We start from the raw sequence: 21,645 nt of genomic DNA on the forward strand, positions 1-21,645 counted from the left end.
TCTAGAAGTTCTGGGTCTAAGGAGCTGCCCATTTTTGAAGTTTGTGATATATATTGCCTGCTTGCACTCTACAAAAGTGGTACCCATTTATAATCCTATCAGAGTATTCCACCTCTATTTTTCAATGGAGCTGCTAAATATGGAAGTTATCCAAAAGCCAATCTTTCTATTTAAAAATATTTCCTCAAAAATCTGTGTCTAATTGGTTGGCAAATATAAAAGAAGATTTTATATGTCACCATAAAATTTAACTTAGATCTCAAATTCACTTGCTTCTTAAGATAAGAATGTATTGATTCACTCTTACCTCTCCAATGTATATTAACTCTGCTAAAGTAAAATTCTAATTATCAAAGTGCTGGACAAATCTATAATGAAGTATAAACCAAATAACAAAAAAGTCTTTTAAGACTCTGCCTGATAGCATTAAAAAGAAAAAAAGGAAAAGAAAAACTTTACTTATTCTTCCCTTTTGAGACTATTTGCAAAATAAGGTTTTTTTCCCCCTAAAACTGAAAAATGTTAAGCTAATTAGGAACCATGTTCTAGAATTAAGTACCAAGGGAATGGTTGAACATATTTTTTTTTCAATTTAACAATTTGTGTTCCTCAGTTTTCTCCGGCCCTTGCTAACTTCAGCTAATGGAATAAAATATCCTTCCTAACAAGTGAAATATTATATTATTGAGGTTTTGTAGTAGGTTAATTTTCAAATAGTATCCAATTTAGTAAAATGGGATATGCCTCATTTTGGGCTCAAATAAAAAACATAGCTAAAGAATCCTGTTGAACATTTCTTTTCTAAATACCCTGTGACTCTCTGCACGATAGATGAAGTCACCTGAAATAATTCAGATAAATGGAAATGTAGATTCATAAATAGGGCAGAACTGACCCTCTCCTTGGGCAAGATCTCTTTTTCACCATCCTTTGTTGGTCTGTGTTTAGTCCATACGCTTCTTGTTTCATGATCGGATTAGTCCAGTCGAATACAACTCGGCTTAATTTTCACATTATATCTTGTTTTAATATGAAATCGCCCTTAATATAAAAGCACCTTTGGAGGTCCAAGTTAAAATAGAGGCTGTTCTGCAGGAGGTGTCACTGGAGAGGAGAGAGGTGTTGCTGAGGTGGGCTGTCATATCTTACTTATTTATTAAAAAAGAAAAGGAAAAAGAAATGCTCAGAGGCATTAAAGCTATCCACTGACTTTCCTCTACTCCAGGGGTCTTTGTTCACATGAACATTGTCAAGGCAGTTTTGTGCAGAACAAGGCTGGATTTTAGGCTACTTGTAGAGAGATCTTTGTTACGCTGTCCTTCTGCTACTAACTTTTGGGCCCTGCCCAGTCTCAGCTTCTAACCAGGGCCTGTTGGAAGCCTGTGCTCAGAGACGGATGTGGGGTGTCAGGATCAATTAGTCCCTCTAGGAATCAAAAGCAAGCAATTGAATGCCTGAAAGCAATGATTAACTTTAAAAATATTAGTGATTCTGGGCAGGCCCTGTTCCTTTCTGGAAGAACGCTCCAGGCAGGCAGCATTCCCAGGAATATTGGTTCCCAGTTATGTAGACACTTTCTCGTATATAAAGTTGCCCCAGGAGCTTGTGCCTTTGATTTGGGGATAATGATTATTCTAATGTATGAAATTTTAGTTCTTCCTACAAGGCCTTTCGACATCTGTGTGTTCATCTGCTCTCTGAACCCTCAGCATGCCTTATTTTTCCTAGTTGTAAAATGGGTAGACATAATTTATGGGGTAGTTTTGAGAACGAAATTGATGAAGATATAATGGTATAAAGTGATGATCTTAATGTCTAGAAGCCTGGGAGTGCTCTTCTGAAGATGATCTCCTTTCTACCTTTTTTCCTGAAAAAGTTTCTGTATAAATGTATTCTTCCATGGTTTATTGTAAGCTTACAAAAACAAGTGGACAAAGATATTTAATAGCTTTTTGCTTCTGAGTTTATTTCTGTACTCATTGTATTAAACTATAGGCATCAAGACACGGTCTGAGGTATTCAAGTTTGGGAGTTTGAATTTGTGTGTATTTTTTAGTGGGCAGCTACCTGAAATATGGAGGGAAGAAAAGGCCTGTCATTTAGGGCAGGCTCTAGGAAGGAAATCTAAATGTGTTGCACTTCATTAAATATTTTTGTTATGGAATTAAATTATTCTCTTGAGGGTCTGTTCTTTCTTTCTTCTTTCCTTCCTGTGATCAACAGAAAGGCTACGTTCTCCTGCCCCACCAACGTCAGGGCCTTGGAAAACGTTGACAGCGTTACCGAGAAAAGAAATTCTATGAGGATGGAATCTAGGCTCCGTGTAGATACAGAACATTGCAGGCACTCAATAGATGTTAATAAATACCTCTCTCTATTGTTGAGATAAAATGAAGTTGATTTGGGTGTGAATTGTAGTGGTCAATGAAAGGACCTTGCACAGGGCGTGGTTTACGGAGTAGAAGAATCTTCGTTTTGAGCGAATGACATTGCTTTTTCATATCCAATTAGTCTCCATTTTTAAGGGCTGTTATACCCCTAGAATTGCAAGCTCCCTTGCGTCCCTGTCATATGCCTTCCTGGCAGTCTTTGTGATTCATGGTTGTACACACAGTAAGATTTCAATAGATCCTCATTGATTGAAACCAAACATTTGGAAATCTTGGAGGCAGGGTTGACAAAGGCGTGAGGGAGGGCTAAAGGAGAAAGAGAGAGAGAAATAGCAAAGCAGGGAGAGAATTAAATATAGAAACTGCCAGGAGAGCCAGAAAACACCAAGGTTGGTGAGCAACTAACTTAAGTGCTCTGGAGAAAAGAAAAAAAAAAACTGGGCAGAAGAGAATTTTTAATCTGAAGAGTTTATTAACCAAATTTTAAGACCTTTAAAATACCCCTCTCGTTAGAGTTGTAATTTTGAGAGTTGAAAAAAATTAGTGGGAGGTACTCAACTTTGCCTCAAGAAGCTTTTAAAATTTTGATTTGTAGAGTAGTAGAAATTTGTATAGTATAGAAAAAGGCAATGTGCTGTAGTTTAGAAGTCCTTTAAATGTTTTTACTTCTAAATCACCCTCTGTGATAGTAAAGGGGGAAAAAGCATATATGAAATTACCTCTGGTTTCAATGGATATGCTGTTTGATTTTTTTTTTTAAAGTGAAATTAGGTGGCAAAAAAACAAATAAGAAAATCCCAAAAATACAGTGTGAGGAGGTTAAAAAATCAAAAACAATAATACAACATGTTCCAGTGTAAAGAACATCTCTCAAAGGTGTGAATGGGATTTAAAAAAAAAAAAAATATATATATATATATGATGCATGTCTAGAATTGGACCAACATAAGTAAAAATATCAGTGACTAGCACGACTCAGGCTTCACCTGATAATAATTAATAAACACTGTTCTTTGCCAAGTGACCAATATTATTTCACAGTTGACCCGTGTTGAGGGTAGAACCAATGACCTTTGTCCTGGATTTTAATAATTTACTGAAGTTTTACATTAAATCAGAATATAATTAGGAAGAAAACTAGTATTTCTTTGTGGGGCATGCCAAGTAATGTCATGAACTGCGTGTGTGAAAGCATTCTCCAGGTTGTATTTTCCTGTTCTTCCTTGATTTAGAAAATTAAAATCACAGTCATTTTCTGATGTTTGTAAGAGGAAAAATGTACCAATGAAATGCACTTAGCTAAGTTAAAATGTGGAAGCTTTGGCCATCTTTCTATATCCAATAATGACAAACTATCAATTTCATTCTATTATTCGCCAATGTACTAGTAACTTGTTGAGCTATCAGAGTAGACAAATCTCTTATTATAATATCAGTGGTCTGACAGAGGAAGCAGTCTGGTGGGGGTTGTTTGTTTTTTTATCTTTCTTTCACTTTAGGATCTGAACACATTAATATTTAAAATAGATGTTGGGGCAGAATCACCACTTTTTCTTTCTTTGCAAGGAGGTGGACTCTAATGAACACGTTAAATTAACCTCCATAAGAGTTTAAATTAATAGTGCCTTGCAAATTAAATTTAGATACCCAGGGAATTTTTTTTTCGGCTAAATTATCAAATGGAAGAATGGAGCTGATAATGAAAGTACACTGCGTTTAAAATTTCATGAAAACATGTTTATTTACACAGATAAGTTCATGTGTACCTCTCCCCAGAACTTGGAGGGGTTAAGTCAGACCACTGTAACGTTACAGGAAGTGTTTTTCTGCTGTATCTAGAACCTGGAGTTTGTTATGTATTCAAACTGTAGTGTCATCATAAAACAGTTGCACCTGCATTAGCTTTCATTCTCTTAAAGTACCAGCTGAAAAAGAATAAAAAGGAAGGCTCAAGAAATGAATGTTTCTGCCAATAGTGTGTTGGTATTTTCCCCTCCCTTCACGGACATTCTTGATTTCAAAAGCAAACTGCACAACCTAGGGCATTCGGGTTGGCATCCAATGTTTATTCAAAAAGACACCCTAAGGCAGTTAGGGAGGAAATGTTACAAGTACAAAAAAAAAAAAGAAAAAAAAAGCAGCCGGGATTCTAAGCTGATCTGGGCACAGCAGCCGCAACTGTATTTACCAACACTTGTTTTCTGGGAGCCTATGAGAGGAATGGAAGTAATGAGAAGGAAGCTGAAAGGATGAGGTTGTGTGACTTGTTCTCCTTATATGGAGCAAAGTGAACTGCACTTACACTTCTGGAGCTGGTCTTTCCGACCGCCACGCCATGGGGACAGCCAAAATCTGGGTGTTTATACCTTAACAAATACAGGCTGGTTTGTTGATTAAACAAGCAAAAGAAAAAAAATGCTGCTTTCCAATACACCCCCAGTGAGAAAATGTCTCATAAAAATCCATCCTGTGATAAACCCTTAGTTTAGTCCCAAACTAAGCTTGAGTCCACTTGGAGATCTTAGAATGAAAGAGTTCTTGGGGAACACACATTTTAGCTGAGACTACAGTTACTCTCTCATGAAACAGGGAGCTTTGCCACTTGCTTGTTTTGGAAGGAAAATAAATTAAAAAAAGATTGCAGGGGATTTTGGTTATTATATGGCCAGGGCTCCGTTCGGAGTCTGTGGCATTCAAAGCTGGCTTTCATCACAGCATGATGCTGGAAGCCTCCAAAAGTCTAAGGGTTTCTTTTCTTTTTCTTCCTTTCCCCCGCTCTCTCTCTCTCTCTCTCTCTCTCTCTTTTTTTAAGCGTTACTTCACTGAGGCAGAGGGCTGCCTTTGAGTGACGTCAGGAGTTTGAGCAGCAAGCTGCTCAGGGAAGGGAGGCTGGGTGAGTGACAGCCCAGCCTACTTTTTAATAGCTTTGTCATGTGACTGGGGACTGTAGTAAGACAGGTGCCTTCAGTTCACTCTCAGTAAGGGGCTGGTCGCCTGCATGCGTGCGTGTGTGCTCTGTGTCACTGTGGACCGGAGCTGAACAAGCTTGGCTGGCGTCATTCAGGAGCTGGATGGCGTGGGACATGTGCAACCAAGATTCTGATTCTGTGTGGAGAGACATTGAGGTGAGCTGGGCAGGGCTCGGCACTGCAGCCAGGACGGAAGCTTCCCTCAGATACTGTGATTCCTGGAAGGGGGGATGGGCGTGGGCAAGGGGGGAGGTAGAAAAGTAGTCCAGGCGGGAGCTTTCAGGAGGGACTCTCAATCTTATCTTAACTCCAATAAGTTTGCTATTTTAGGAGGCTCTGAGATGCCTTGAGCAAATCAAAGCTGCTGTCATCAGTATCTGTTGCAGTTAGAAACTCTCTCCAAGTGCCTTTGGCTCTGTTTCTGCTCATATGCAATATTTACGCTCTCAGATACTGATATGAATCAGAAGCTGAAGACTTTCCAGCGGTGTTTAGTGGCCTGGTTGGAAAAATGCCATTTCTATTTATAATAAGACGAAGATAAAAATATTAAAATGCATGTGTTCAAATATAGCCCGTTTTGACTCTAGTCCGGATTCCCCCCCTGCCCCAACCCCTCTGTTCATCAGGCAGAGAACTTACAAAATCCTAAATAATCCTGCTGGGCTATTTTAGACTGCTTTTCCCACAGAAAACAAACAACGAGTCTGCTTCCTTTAAAACTCCTAAATGTGGTAGATCTGGCCAGAGAATTTAAAAAAAAAAAAAAAAAAAAACAGAAAAAGAAAAAAGCCTTCCAGCGTGAGGTTTTCCTTTGCTGTCTATGGCAGGAAAGCCAATGGTTAAATCTTCTTGTACCACGGAGAGCTGCCTGAAGCCGGAGAGAGAATAGAGTTTGTGCAGGACTATGTGTGGAGCTGCTCGCTGCCTGTATAAAAATAGCAATACATCAATTCCACAGTCTCTGCTGGCTACGATTCATTCGGGGGGGAAAAACACAAGCGGTTTCCTCGTAATCTCTGGAGTCTAGTGGGGGGACGAGGACCTCGGCGTGCTTGCATTCAGCACAATGGAATGTTCTCCGAAGGAAAGTTTGGGCAACTTGGGAAACAAGTGAAACTTTCTGTGGACTCTGGTGAGATGGACCGAATTGAATTGCATGGAGGATCTGGGCTGCTCACAGGGCATCTGGCAGAAGACCGGGAATGCTTCCTCTGGGTAGCTGGGGGCACGTAGGGTAAGGGGAGGACCAAGTGCCACACGTGACTCGATTAAATAAGATGTCGGTGTGGTGCAGCGATACACATCTAAAGGGAAAATAATTTGGCCAGGGCCGGCTGCGAATGCATTTTTCCTATCTAGTGAGGCATGCCCTGAGATTCTTAACTCTTTGCTGGGTTTGCAAATGTTGTCTCGCTCGCCTTGGCAGGTCACATGTCGGGGTTATAATCGTTCTTAGCTGGTTGTGATTTCTTAGTAAAGTGGAATAGATATGGATATTCATACGTCCTGTAGCTATTCTGAGTCAGGCTTCTAAGTGGCTTCAAAGTCCTGATTGTCTATGAGCAGCTGGAGCGTCCTGTAGGTGGCTGTCTGGCTGGCACTGTGCGTCTCAGCGGCTGTAGTTTCATTTTTCTATCGTGTGTTTTATTCCTGATGCTGCTGTGAGTTGGGTGAGGAGTTAGGTCCTATGGAAATAAGGAAGGTTTCCTCGAATCATTGGAATTCCTGCAGTCATTTTCAAACAAGCCTCAGAGGCACTTAGAAACAGTGGCCTTTAAAAATTTTTTTCTTAAGAAAGAGAGGTCTCAGGCTAATTGTCCGGCAGTGGCTTGGGTGGCCGAGACTGGCCGGGCTCCTGTCTGTGGCACTACAGGCAGGAAGCTGCTGGAGGCCGTGCCTTCCTGCTAGCAGCTGTGGGAATCACCTCTGCCAGTCTAAAATATTCCGAGCAGCAGGTAGCATGGGCCGTTTTCATTTTTTGAATCATTAATGTCTGCTGTCATCCTAAGACGCATTATGCCCTTTTGCACATACTGACAGGACAGCACATTGGTTAATAAAGGCCTATATCACTCTCACTGCTCCAGTCCACAGTTTAATGAAGGTGATGGACAATAAGGTTACTAAGAGTGATGGAGGCGATTCACATAACATAAACTCCACTAAGATCGTCATCCGTTTCTGGCCCCCTTTACATCTCCTTACCCCTGTCTTGCCTACTTTTTTTCTAAAGAACTAAGATACCTTTTTTTTCATTAATGTAATTAATGTGGCCAAGTCCACTCCTTCGTCTCTCTCCCTTAAAAATTTACCATCAATGGAACGAAAACCTCCAAAAGGTTAATGGAGAATTATCCTTAATTATAATGATTCATTATCATCTGTGCAGTTAAGCTAATTTATTGTCTGCTCCTTAACTAAGAGAAAAGTCTGTTGGGGTGAAATAACATACAATAATTAGCCTTTTGTGTTTCGTGACTGCTTTATCCTCTTGAATCTTGTTATAAAATTAAGGCTACGGTTGTGAAATGACTGTCATAGTTGCAAAGAAGCAATAGAACATTGCCTGTGTAATTGCAGTAAAGGACACCTGTTAACGGATGTATAGGGAAGCAGTAAATATCAGCATGTCACATGAGGACACTTACAGGGCTTGGACTATTAAGTCTGGCATCACTGAAAGGCCAAATATCAATTAATAACAGGAACACTTGCTACTACTAATGTGTTTTAGATTAGCAGATAGCATCACGCTCAGAAGCTCTGATTTTATTAGCATGTCAACTTTGGCCAGAGCACGTGCACTTTTTTAAACTATAACATAAAAGCAAGAATGAGAGAGAGAAGGGGGATGGGGCGGGAAGGGATATGTCCATTGTAGGTTAGTAAATTACAACAAATTGATCTGATCTGTTCAATGGTTTTCAAAAGTGATTTGAAAATACATGTTTCTGGAAGGTACAAGGGTTTGGAAAAAGTCATACCCAAGAGGGCAAAGAAGTTGTTCACAAATCAGTAAAACACTTCAGCATTCCGAAACAGGGTTCCTAACTTGCAGGAACTAAAGCCAGATGTAGAGAGCCTATGCCTTCTAGATTATTTTGTTGCTATTTTTGTTGTTTATGCTTTTTTGTTTTCCTTAAGGGCTATCCCCCGGTAAAATCCTAGTGTATTTTTCACCATTGCAAAAGTTCTCTTCTGGTGTCTGCATTGGTGGTGTTGAGGAAGAGTTCATTAATATCAGTTTCTACTTGGAGTATATGCAATGTGGGCAAAAATGGAATCGGGAAGTGTTACACCCGTAACAAAACACGAACATTGTACCAGAACAAGGTCTCCTCTTCAGCCCAGCCTCCGCTTACTTATAAACCTAGTCAAGTATACAGAGCTGTAACTTGGTGCTAACTCAGATAATAAAAAGGAAAGACCCATAAAATGATAAGGAAAGTTTTGGTGGAGAAGGTGGCCCTTGCTTTGCATTCCCTTGGGCCCGCTGCTTGGAAGCTCATGGGGCCCTGGGGGTCTTAGTGAAGGGCTGCCATGATTTGCAGGCTCCTCTCAGCACCCCTTGCAAACTGCTGACTCCCCTTCCAGGTTGCTACCTCTCAGCATGGTGTCTACAGTCACGCCACTGCATATGACTCGTGCATGTAGCCTGCCAGGGATCCCTGCCAAGGCTAACAGGGGTGCTCGAGAAAAAAAAAATGCATAAAACTTATTTCATTCAAAATCTAAATGTCAAGGAGGATCTTTAACTTCATGCCTAATTGCTGCCTGGGTGTGAACAACTCCACGGCTTCTCCCCTGACCTTGGAGGGTAGGGCTAAGAGGGTGCCACTCCAGCATGTGTACCTCCTCATTTAGACACCTCAGCTCACAGGTGGATGAAGTCCTTACTGCAATGCCAGAGCCCTGCAGTGTGAGTTTCTGCAGGCTTGTCCACAGCACAAAGGCTGGAATCAGCAATTAGCCAGCCAACTCAAGCTGAGGAGACCACCTCTTTGGTATGGGGGTCCAGGGGTTCACTTGCCTGGGACAGCCACAGGCTGTCTACCTATGCAAGGAAGTAAAAGGCCGCACTTTAAAATAGCCTTGGTGACAAGCAGCCCAGCCACCATAGAGGATATTTGAAACCTCTCAATATATTGAAATGATTTTAAACCTCTAAACAAAAACAGTTAGTTGAATTAACTTGGATCATTGTTTAGGTAACATAAATAAGGAACAAAATATAGTGGTGGTGTTCTATCGTGATTTTTCTTTCCCAGGTACCAGGTGATCCAAGCCACACACACACACCCCAACACACGTGATTTGCAAGTTACACATAGTAAAAGATATGGAAAAGAAGGGTGGTATTTTTGTCCTTCATCTCAAGGAACTTGCTTTTGCCTTATTAATGATGAAGTCCAGAAACTCATGAAGAATCAAGTAAGAGTAAATGATTTAAATAATAATTCAAGAGAACCATAGATGAGCCAAAGGGCTTTGCATCATTAGCTGCTAAATGAATTATATGGATTAAAATGCTTACAAAGAGTACAGATGGAGACAGTTTTCCTAGGATAGTTCCTTTGTTCAATTTTGTGTGTAGCAGTTGTTTATTGAGTGTCTATTATGTGTGATGGCAGTTCTTGTGTGAAACGAAGCTCATGTCCTTCCCCCAAAGGGATTATACTCTAAAGGTAGAGTAAAATGTCTCCCATAGTTAACCATTAAACAATTGGAAATGTGGCATGTGCTAGCCATCAAAGAGCTGTCAACAAAGATGTTTAACTGGGAGGATCAGAGAAGACTTCTTGGAAGTGTGGTATTTACCAGGGGCTGGAGGTACAACCTTGGATGGCATAAGTCAGGCCAAGTGTCCTTTGGAAGTCCAGGGAAGGAAGAATTTAGGATGTTTTCCCCGGTGAATAAAGCCCCAGCTTTGGTGGTGTCGTTGAATTAACCAGACTTAATTCCTATCACATGCTATTTCAGTTTAATAAATTCCTGCAGTTAATGAAAGCTATTTTTTTTCTGCCCCCTGCAGTGTGCTGCTCTGGTTGGTGAAGACCAGCCTCTTTGCCCAGATCTTCCTGAACTGGATCTTTCAGAATTAGATGTGAACGACTTGGATACAGACAGCTTTCTGGGTGGACTCAAATGGTGCAGTGACCAATCAGAAATCATATCCAATCAGTACAACAATGAGCCTTCAAACATATTTGAGGTAAGGACATCCTTTGGAGAAATTAATTTCTCATTGACCTTGGCTTGGACCAGGCTAACATGGCAACAGGCCTGTAAGCATTATGAAGTCTTTGTCGTCATCAAAGGATTTTTCATTACCATTAAACCCTTTCTACTTTATGAAAAAAATAATGTTTGGTGGGGGAAACAGAAAGAGGGAAGGAGGGAGGGGGGTGGGGCCTTGGTGTGTGTCACACTTTATGGGGGCAAGACATGATTGCAAGAGGGACTTTACCTAACAATTGCAATCAGTGTAACCTGGCTTATTGTACCCTCAATGAATCCCCAACAATAAAAAAAAAAAAAAGAAGAAAAAAAAAAAAGAAAAAATAATGTTTGGTTATAAACAGATGCATTTTTTTTTTGAGATTTAAGGGGCTAAAAACTGACAACAGAGTGCATTAAACTATGTTGAAATACTAAGCGGTTGTGAAAGAATTAGTGACAAAGACGACAAATTCTAAACCTGTGTATTTCGGTTTCCTACAGAAAAAGACTAAGCAATAAATAAATGGTGCCTGAAATAAATTAATATATAAGTCATTTTTAACCAAGAAGCTAGATATCTATCTTTATTTATTTTACAGAGTAGATGAGCTATTATTATTATTATCTAGTTCACGCCCCCAATTTCCTTATATAATGGAAACTTTAAAACTCAACTCATCTAATATATACTTACACATTAGTCAAAATCCGTTTACCTTTCAGTAATAAGAAATACCTCTCCGTTTCTGCAGTCTAGACTTTCATTATAAACCTACCCTATAATAAAGAATGGTAATCTACTACTATTAAAGTGTTACTCTGAGAAAAGAGATTCTTTCTCACAAGATCAGTATTCATTTACTTGAAAATAAATGATTTCTTATGACAGAGGCAAATACGTAGTGAGTACTTGGCAAATGAATTGCAGAATCAACTAATTTTCAATATCACAACCACAGGTACCATCATCGTCATTATCATTTTACGTTTTCTGAACACCTACTATGTGCCAGGCTTCATATAAGAATTTTGTTATCCACCAGTAAAACATTTCTTAGACTTCAGGGTTACTTGATTGAAATCCTAAGTCTTTAAGAAAGCCTATTTTACAATATTAATTGAGTTTTTTTGGCATTAAGCATATAGAATATACTGAGTAAATGATTGTTGAATCATAGGCCAAGGGTGACTATAATAACATTGATAACTATAGTAATAAAAATAGCGACCAACATTTCGGGATTCTCGCGTGGAATGCAGGTCATCTCATTTACCTTTTGAAACAACCTGTTGTTTGGTATTATTGTTATCATTCCCATTTTACATATGCAGACAATGAGCCTCAGACAGGTTAAGTGCTTTTCCCAAAACATGTAGTTGACAAGAAAAGACCTGGGATTTGAACTTCAAATTTATATATGACTTCAAAATTGATATCAGTGATAAAAATAGGGAAACCGTAAATTTGGGTGACGGCCATCCTTTACAAAGATGTGTCAAGCTGCTTCTTTGCTCAATGTATTTAAAAATAGAACAGAATCATTCCTTTCCCTTCAGTGTTGGTTGACACAGAGGCAAAGGTGGCTGTGGTTTCTGCCAACAGCTAAGATTCTGTAATAGCTCTGGGGCATTAAGTGGGTCTTACAAGAATGTTGAAGGGAGCAGAGTCAGGGCTGGGGACATGAACAAGGTGGAGGGAACGCTGAAGGTTTGTGGTTAGTTACACTTTCCCAGGCTTCTCAGCAGGGTCTTGGAAAGTTCATGTGAGGACTTGGCTGGTTAGAACTGGTAAATTGAACATTCCTCATCAGTACACTCGTCAGGTTACAGGCCCATTCTAAGTCATGCTGCATTAAATAAACAGGACTTAAAAAAAGTCCATCTCCATAGACCTCTTATCTAAAAATCAGCTGTTCCCTATCAGGTGAATGGCTTGCACTTTGTAGAGGATAGTTAGAGAGTAATTTAAAGGTGGAGGGAGGAGGGGTGGTGGTCAGTGCCTGCCTGGTGAACTCGTTTGGAAGAGGGTTAACTTGCCACATGACCTTTATGTCCCTTTATGTGCCGTGGTTCCTGGGTGAGGTGTTTCAGGAGACTTGGTGCAATAACTAGTCATGTTATTATATAAGCTTCATCTATGCGATTATACCCCTTTTCCTTTCCCATATCACATTCTACCCCTGATAGAATTGTTTTCAACACTCTAAAACACAAGGTTCATTTAATTTCCTATCTCATTAGCTCACATTAGAGCAATGATACTTCACCGAAGGCAATCCAGCCTTCCCCTTCCCCAGGAGGCGTTTGACAATGTCTAGAGGTGTGTTTGTTTGATTATTAGGACTGGTGGCAGGGTGACGCTCTGGCAGAGGCAAAGGACACTGTGAAATATTCTCCAATGCAGAGAACCACTCCACACAACAGAGAATGGTCTGGCCTCATTCTGAGATTTAAAAACCTGGTGTTTTTTTTTTTTTTTTTAAGTCACAAAAACTTGCCTTTATAAAATGCTAAAGATAGATCAGTTGATTTCTTAGGGAAAACACAGTACAACACAGGATATGAAGAGTGAGAAGCCATATAAAACTATTGAGATGCCCAGGGCCTCTGGACGAATGTGTCACTTAGTGACAGAGAGCAAAAGTGACTGTTTGGATAAGTCCCCACAACAGTTTTCCCTGATGTCACCAAACCCATTCTTCTTTGTCTAGGCAAAGGGTAAGGTCAGATGTGGCAACGCCGGTACACACAGCAGCAGCTTCAGAAGCATTTGCATAGCATGATGAGGCCCCCACTCTTTGCCCTCCACTGTTAAACCCAGACATCTTTTCTATAATGGGAAATGAAAGCTGTTTTGAGCAGAGCAAAATTCTAAAATTGGGTCTTCCCCTTGCAAAGAAAGTCCAAAATAACCCTTGCAAGACCATGGCTTTGTATTGCTTCTACCAAAGCACATTTCACAGAAGCCTTGCCCAGGGCCAACCTCTCCTGTGGACTTTTCACCCCCACTCACCTTTTTTTCCCAATCTGTAAAGCCCTGCCTCATCACATCTGAGAAGACCTGTGTTTGAACAAGCCAGTCCTGGGCTCTGCCATCTCCGTAGCAAGCATTATCCACCCCAGCCCCCCAGAATAAAATCAGACACTGAGCAGTTAAACACTTTTCCTTCACTTGAGCAGCTCGTCAGTGACGCTGCTGGAAAGTAGCCCTGGGACTTCTGAATTCTAATCACAGCAGAAAGTGGGATTTAAGGCCCCATCCTAACACAGCAGAATGTTCAAACACTGGCAGTAAACAGACACCTTTTCCTTTCGTTTCTCTGTACTTTTGAACTTGACTAATTTTTACTTAACTGCCCAAACATGACAATAATAACAGAGGAGGAAGGTGAACGTCACAGCTTGGGAAAGAGAGAATTCCGAGTGGGGGCGAAGGTGTGCCAACACGCAACCCTACACGTCGGTTGAGTAACTGCACGCACAAACAAGGATCCCTGCTTACACAACCTGCGTGTGGATGTGTAAATGCAGGTGACCAGGTATGATTCAGAAGCCTCGTTAAAAAACAGGGCACTCGGCCTATAGGTATAGCCGCCAAGGAATCCGATCCATGTGTAAGGAAAACAGGATACTGTCCCTTGACCGGCTGGGAGCAAGATTTATGTTTCAGAATATTGCAACATAACTTCCTTCCCTCTTTGCTTTTGTGCATTGTTTGAAGGAGGAGAAAAAAGGGCTACTCTTACAGCTCAGCAGTGTGTAAGGATGGGTCGCAGGTATGGGCTTAGTTGAAACAGCATACTGGCCTTTCTCGGTCACTGTGGGCCATCTTGTCCTCGGTTTATTTTAACACCTGTTTTAATGCCTCTGTGGTACAACTGAATGGGTATCTTCCAGTCATTCGTCCGTTACTTCTGCACACAGCCACTTGGGGTTCTTTCAATCGGTGGCAAGTAAGAATGTAGCTGTGTCTAGGGCATTACTCGTAATACTTTCTGAAGCCTGCCTCTGCTAATGGGGAGAGACGGACTCAACAGCTGTAGCCAGCATTCGTGTTGGTAATTACTGCAACTCTCCGGCAGGTCTGAGACTGTGAACTTTTTGTAGGAGAAAAAAGGGTGAGTGGTGGTTTTGTGTTATCTGAGTTTAAGATATCTTGCTATTTGGCACCAAGGAAATGAATGGTGCGAGCTGTCCGGATGACTTAATCCTTCTAGTGGGAAGAGAGAAGATTTTACATTTCTTCATCTGGCTTTCTGTTGTATTCTGACTTTTTCAAAAATGGGCATATATCATGTACTTATCAAAAAGTTAAAAAGACAACTTGTGGCAGTTCAAAAGACTGTGAGGATTTGGGGAGCAGAGAATCTGCCTTTCTTACTCACCGACGGTTTTCTACACGTTTTCTTAGAAAACAGCAGGAAGTAAGAACTCAAATATTTGTAGCACGATGATTGAGTTGACCATCGTGTGTTTATGATATAAAGACAATATACAAAATTCTGTTTGGTAAAGCAGAGATTTTCTAAGGAACACAGAAAACAATCTAGTTCCTCATAAACTTTAAATCTAGTTTGACAGGCAAAATGAAGAAATGGGAAACAATTAGCCACCATGCGAGACCATGTATACATATCTTCACAAATATATATGCATATGTTTTTATTTTTAGCAACTGGGAAACATTGGGAAACTATGTATTCAGTTATATGTTTATACAGAGGGGGCCACAAAAATGTCCACACATTTTGAAAGATCTTATTGGCAACAAAATTGATCATTCCCCCAAATTGTATGAATTGCAGGTGAAATGAATGTTCAAAGCATGTCTAAGTATACTTAGCCAATAACAGTACCTTTCATTCAGCTTCAAAAAGTAATACATAGATAATATCTCTCAAAATGTGTATACATTTTATGGCATCCCCTCTATTTACACCTATATAAGGTTTTATATATACATATACACACACACACGTATATACGCACATTATGTAGACACACACATATTTACAATTGGCAACCTTTCTGAGACCATGTACACACATATACATGTGTAGTGTGTGTGTGTGTTTACGTTACGCATATTCATTCCTAGCTAAGCAAGTAAACCAGGCCTAAATTCACCCAGTCTAGTAAGAGAATAAGGCCCCAAGGTTTTCCCAGAGGTGTGGAGGTCAGGAGCTTTGTTTATTCAGAGTAACAGGTATATGAATGGGAACGCAGGAGTTGGGGTAGTAGGTTGGGTTGTAGGGCAGGCATGAACGTGTGGTGGGCCATGTAGAACCTGGTTAGAATGTTTAGAGTTGACGTGGTAACACATAGGGTGTCACTGAAGATTTTTAGCAGAAAAGTAACATATTGGAGGTGGCATTGCAGGGTGACCAGGCTGACAGTGGTTGAGAGACCGAGGCAAGTCGGTGGCAGGGGACCTGGACAGCAGGCAGTGTTGCATTCCAAGTCCAGTGTGACACAGGTGCAGAGGGACAAGGTGATAGCAGCCAGGTGGCACCAGGGAACAGACACAAAAGCACCTTGCAGGAAAATTCCATCAGTCCCGATAACCGTGAGTAAAGTGGTAGAGGAGGCTGACAAAGAAGGCCAGCTCAGAAATACCCCACAGAATCAGGATTTCATGGATAGCCTCCCTGGTTACGTTGCTGCCCACCTTAGGAGGAAAGTACTTCCTTAGACTTGTGAGTCACTTTACAAAGGGGCTCTTGATTTCCCAGCAGCCTCAGGGGCAGAGCATATTTAACCCAATCCACAAATTGACGTGACGTCTGCTTTCTCTCACTTGTCTCCTTGGAGGAAATTCTGCAGCCTTCCATGGTAATGAATTCCTGCTTCTGACTGTGCCTGTGGTCAGACAGACTTTTCTATGAATGGCAAACCTCTTGGAATTTGAACAAAACAAACAGACCAAAAAAAAAAAAAAAAAAGTATGTAAAAACAACCTCACCTTAATGTAATCATTGTGGGAATACATTCTCCTTTGTTATGTGAAGCGATCGAGTTAATTTACAATAATCACTTTTTAAAGATTTCTGGCACTTCCAATTTGCAATCAATAAATGTTTGTCATTTAAATTAAATTTACAGCCCACAGCCAGATTTTTGCCACCCTTGGTAATGACACTTACCGAGAACATAGACTTCAAGTAAGAAAATAATAGCCATTTAAGTGGGGAGATAATTGGCTGTAACATAAGAACATTGAAGAATGTTGAAACTCATGGAGACTTATGGAGTATTTTAAAAATTTATGTTGCACTTATCTTTGCATTTGTAGTCTACCACAAAATTCCAAATTCTAGGTATAAATCAGTGAGATGTTCATCTCGGAGAGTTACAAATCAGGAAGCAACAATCTGACCCAGCCTGTGCTGCTTAATTTTCAGCTTCTCTGATCAGCCTATGTTGCAGGGAGACTAAATGGCATCAGTGTCTGTGTCTCTGTGTGTGTGTGTGTGTGTCCCCACCTCTACACCTCAGTTACACACTGTTTCGGACTTCTCAACTTGATAACATCTGGTTTATCTTGGGAACATCTGGTTTACCCCCCTATTTCCTCCCTACCATTATGCTGACCACTGGAAAAACATGGCTCAGGAGTTCTGCCCCACAGGGCTGTGTCTCCTGGCATCAACCTCTACTATTAAATAGCAAGTCACAGGTTACAGGTTACCTGACCAGCTTTCACTGGCACTAACTTTCCTGATGGTAGCTGTTGTAAATGAAAGGGTTTTGATTTCTGTTTTATTTATTTATTTTTTTATGCTAGAAACCAATAATTTCATGTCAGGTATTCTGGGCCCTCCATTCAGAAGTGAGGCGAGCTATTTTATGGCTTTCTCAACCTCTTGGGGTCGCAAGTGGTTTGGGTTAATAAAGATTGCTCTACCTGGACATCTTTGGGAATAAAAAAGTAAAGACCTGAATTCACAAGGAGGAAATCTCAGGGCAGAGTCAGGAAAAAGTGAATCATTGCTTTCTAAAGTCAAAGATATTAGTCCAGGTAAAAGTGATTGAGGTCCGGGGTGCTGAATCGTGTGAGTTGTCTGTTTGTCCAGTAACCGTGTGGGCCTTGTAGAACCCTTGTACATGTGCCGTGTTTATCGGTCTGCGTATCCCCCATCTATGTGACATGTCATGGGAGCTCAGCCCAGCAGATGGCTCACCTCGGAGTAAAATCAGCACACCACGTAGATAAAAAGATGAACATTAAACACAGCGTTGTTAAACAGAGAGCCACATTTGCTCCTCCAGCATTCCCTGTCCCAGACCTCACATTTTTAACAAGCTTAATTTGTCCCTGTAATTATGTACCTATTCTTTTAGCAGTGAAAACTTTTATTCTGGGTTTTATAAAATGAATTGCCTGTGATGTAAAACAATTTTGTAAGGGCTATTTTTTTCTTCTTCTTAACCTCTCAGGTTACTTGTAAGACTGTGAGCTCTGAGGTACAGTTTAAAAGCAGAGCAGGACACTGTGTTTTACTGTGGGCCACGAAAGATGCTGACTTACAAGCAGAGAGGGTGAGCCCAGGGAGAGGGACAGTGCTCTGCTGTGAAATGCACGTCTGTGAGGGCGAAATTTCTCAAAGATAAATGACTTCACCTCCATTAATCTATTTGTCCCAAAACGATGAATAAGAGACATTCTGTGCCTTTTCCTCTCTAAAATGATAGAGTAATTTGCACAGCTTCAAATCCTAACCATTACTATTCTGTAGACCTGTCCATCTCCATTACTACTGCAAGTTATTCATTCAAGGTTTGCAGCCAGACAGATTAATGAATTACCAGACCTTGCGTAAAATGATTTGCCTTGACATTTAAACAACTACCTTTTTTTTAACTTTCTTTCTGTATTTTTTTTTTTTTTTTGCCTGTTTTCCGATTGGTGTAAATGGGCTGTAGAAACAGAGCCCCCTATAAAGATTTTTTGGGAAGTAGCTTCTTTAAGCATTTCCCCTACTTTTTAATTCTCTCCAGAACTTCTACCCAGAGGCGGTCAGTTGCAGGAGGTGCAATCCGGCTGGTAGGACAGGGAGGAGGAAGAAGATTGAGAAGCCAAATCCCTGGTGGCCGATGCCCTTCCCTGTGCCGTATCAGCAAGATTTATCAGAGCCTTCTCGACAGCACAGCCAAGTTTAGAGCAAGTTCCATGGTGTTCTTCCCACAATACGCATAGCTGGAGCTCTGAACTTTGAAGGAAAGCCTCACAGCTATTTGCAAAGTGCTGGTGCTTAGTGAATACTAAATTACATTTAGGAAATAGTCTATTGCTACCAGTATGCTTCATTTTTATTCTTGACACAGACACCTAAATCAGAGAACAGTAACATTTCAGAGATTATGGAGGCAGTTTGGGTATGTTCCAAAACTATAATAGGATGAGAATTTTAAGGCCTTTTGTATTATTACCAATAGTCACTTAGTTTCGACTGCAGTGTACATTGTGGGGAATTACAGCTTTTACTAAAAAGATTAAAATGCTATTATGCAAATGATTGCAGTATGTTATTATGTTTACAAATTAACATCCATGGCTCAACACACAAATTAACTAACTATTCTATCTGTGTTATTAAGGATTTAATAAAGTAAGTGTTAATAAAAATGGGGAGCTTGGAACATTTAATAGGAAACAATTGTGATTTAACACATGGAACGCAAGCACTGTGTTTAATGTTCTAGGTGATATAGCGGTAAAATAAAGTTGGCTAAAACACGTGGGAGAAGCAGGCCTGTGTGAGCAGCAGAGCTGCTTTCCGCAGACGCTGGTGAACATGAACTAAATAGCTTTAGGCCACAACGTTCAGTGGGCAGCAAATCAATAAATCTAAGCAAAGCATGCAAAACATCTCCTATTAATAAACAGTTCATTGAAATGGTAATTGCCCTCCGTTACATGTTTGATATGGTCCATACAGACAGAGAATCCTTACGTTATTCTAAAATGGAGCTCAGAGCAAATTTTGCTGTGGCGAATGGGATTTAGCTGCAGAATATCACTCTGTGATAAAAGAGGAGAAGGCCAGATTCAGACTAAGATGGCTTTACAAACAGGCTGCAAATTGCTATTCCTGGCTGTTCATAAGAGGTCATAAAAGCAAGGAGATAAGAGCTGCCAAGGTCCCTGAGAAATGTATGTATATGATTATGCTATCTCGTGGGCTGGATTTGCTAGACAGACCAACAGCACCTTCACTTAGCCCTCCAGGAAAAGTAGAAAGACTGGCAAATCTTGGATAGCAAACTTCCCTGCACAACCTTGTAACTGTAATTAAAATGTTTCAAAAGAGATCCAGCATCCTAGTCACTGGATCTCAAAACAAGAGCTAGGGGTATTTCCTACTATTAAACAAAGAAACAAAAGAGAAACACAAGCATTACTAAAAAAGCCTGGAGGAATCTTATTCCTTATTTCAAATATTTTGGTTTCATGTTTCTTCTTTGTCAAATACAGACCTTGAAGACTTCTAAGTCCATAAGCAATTACCTTTTAGGTCTCCCCACTGAGAGCTACTAACTTGAGTTCTGAGCAGAGGTACCTGGTTGTACTTAACAAACGTTCAGGCTGAGATGCAACCACAAATGTGCTCAGGGTTTGTGCCCTTGCATACAATACAAGCAATTTATTTTGTTCCAAATAGCACCTCTGTTGTTGGGAAACTACTTATGCAAATTTTTGATATCTAGCTTCAGCAAGGTGCTTGGTACCTTCCTTTCCTCTCACATTTGGAGAAATCGTGTTGTTCTTCACTATTCCCAACTCGTCCTTGTGGAAGCCAACACTTGCAAATGGGTTTAGGCCTGCTAAGAGAGAGAGGGAGAGGGAGAGGGGGAGGGAGCAAGGAGGAAAAAAACCTGACCAAAAACAGTGGCTGTGGCAGCTCATGGTTTGATGGTCTGTGGCCTCGTCTGGTTCCCAGGCACCTGATGGAGAAAGTTGGTACAATCCTGTTCTGCAGGCATTCCAGAAAGCTTGCCAACATTCAACTAACATGACCAAGGTTTAAAGTCCTTGCTGTAACCACCAAGCACAGTGAGAACGCGCGCCTGTGTGTGTGGCTATATGCTTACCTACTTTTTTTTTTTAAGGAAAAAAGTGATCTTTGCCATAGAAGAGTGGTAAAATAATTAGTCAGGCAGACAAATGTCTTGGCCCGTGTTTAAACAGAGCTTTAAGGACACAATGTTCCCAGCAGTCACATATCTAAATACAAACCAGTGTCAGCTGCCGTGCAGACCAAAATGTAATAGCCTGCTTTCACATAGGTCATCGGCAATCCGTTTTGGTTGCAGTCACACTGCACATCTGTTTCTGTGATCTGCAGCTTCTCAAGGTGCCATTTGGACTTCAGAAGAACACAAACAACCAAGCTATAAATTGCCACTGCTGGAGTTATTTTGAAGAAGTCTATACTGTTTCATATTTATCATGGTGTGGCTTCGTAATATTCACAGTGAATATATAACACCGAGCAGTTCAACAAGCATGAAATTGTATGTTGTCAACTTGTCACATAAATAGAGTCATATTCTGACTTGTGATAATGTTGAACTAACGTTTTTTTCCCCCAGAATTGTCGAGAGGGTCACAAAAAAGTGGGGAGGTAGGCCTTCCTTTGGGTAGATAAACCGTCAGGGCTACTGTGAAGTTGATTTTACTGTTGCTGAGTTCTTTTTCTTCCCTCCCTCTGAAGCACGAGACTTTCTTGGATGAATGCTAATTGTGTTTCTTCTCTCATCCAATGGTATCATTTTCAGCCAGTACTTGTAGGGTTTGGGGAGGGTTGTGTGTATTTGAGTAGCTTTCTGTTTGTTTTATTTTAAAACTTTTATTTTTGGGGAGGGGTGTGTGTGTAGGTTTCTTGCTTCTCTATTCTTGTAGCACAAATCGGTACTAATTGTCATGAAATTCTCTGTACCCTGGCAAGCTTTCTCAATGCCTTTGCACTCCCATTAATTCTTAATTTATTAGCAGAGTATTAGGAAATCATGACAACTGGGCATTTTAGTCAAACTTCCCTGAGATAGAGAATTTAGAGAGA

General features: G+C 40.5%; 1 protein-coding gene across 2 annotated transcripts in view; it reads left to right on the top strand.

Annotated features, from left to right (window-relative positions):
• Positions 1 to 21,645, top strand: part of PPARGC1A (PPARG coactivator 1 alpha) — a 651,434-nt gene that overhangs the window by 545,289 nt on the left and 84,500 nt on the right. Inside the window, exons 1-2 of one of the 2 annotated variants that reach the window (XM_053577579.1) lie at positions 5,344 to 5,515; positions 10,395 to 10,574. In XM_053577579.1, the coding sequence (XP_053433554.1) occupies positions 5,462 to 5,515; positions 10,395 to 10,574 (234 nt within the window). In that variant the 5' untranslated portion in view covers positions 5,344 to 5,461. Of the gene's footprint in view, positions 1 to 5,343; positions 5,516 to 10,394; positions 10,575 to 21,645 lie in introns of those variants that run through there. The other variant, XM_053577580.1, reaches the window with a different exon arrangement.

The sequence above is a fragment of the Nycticebus coucang genome, chromosome 23, assembly GCF_027406575.1.
Source record: "Nycticebus coucang isolate mNycCou1 chromosome 23, mNycCou1.pri, whole genome shotgun sequence".
Lineage (NCBI taxonomy): Eukaryota > Metazoa > Chordata > Mammalia > Primates > Lorisidae > Nycticebus > Nycticebus coucang.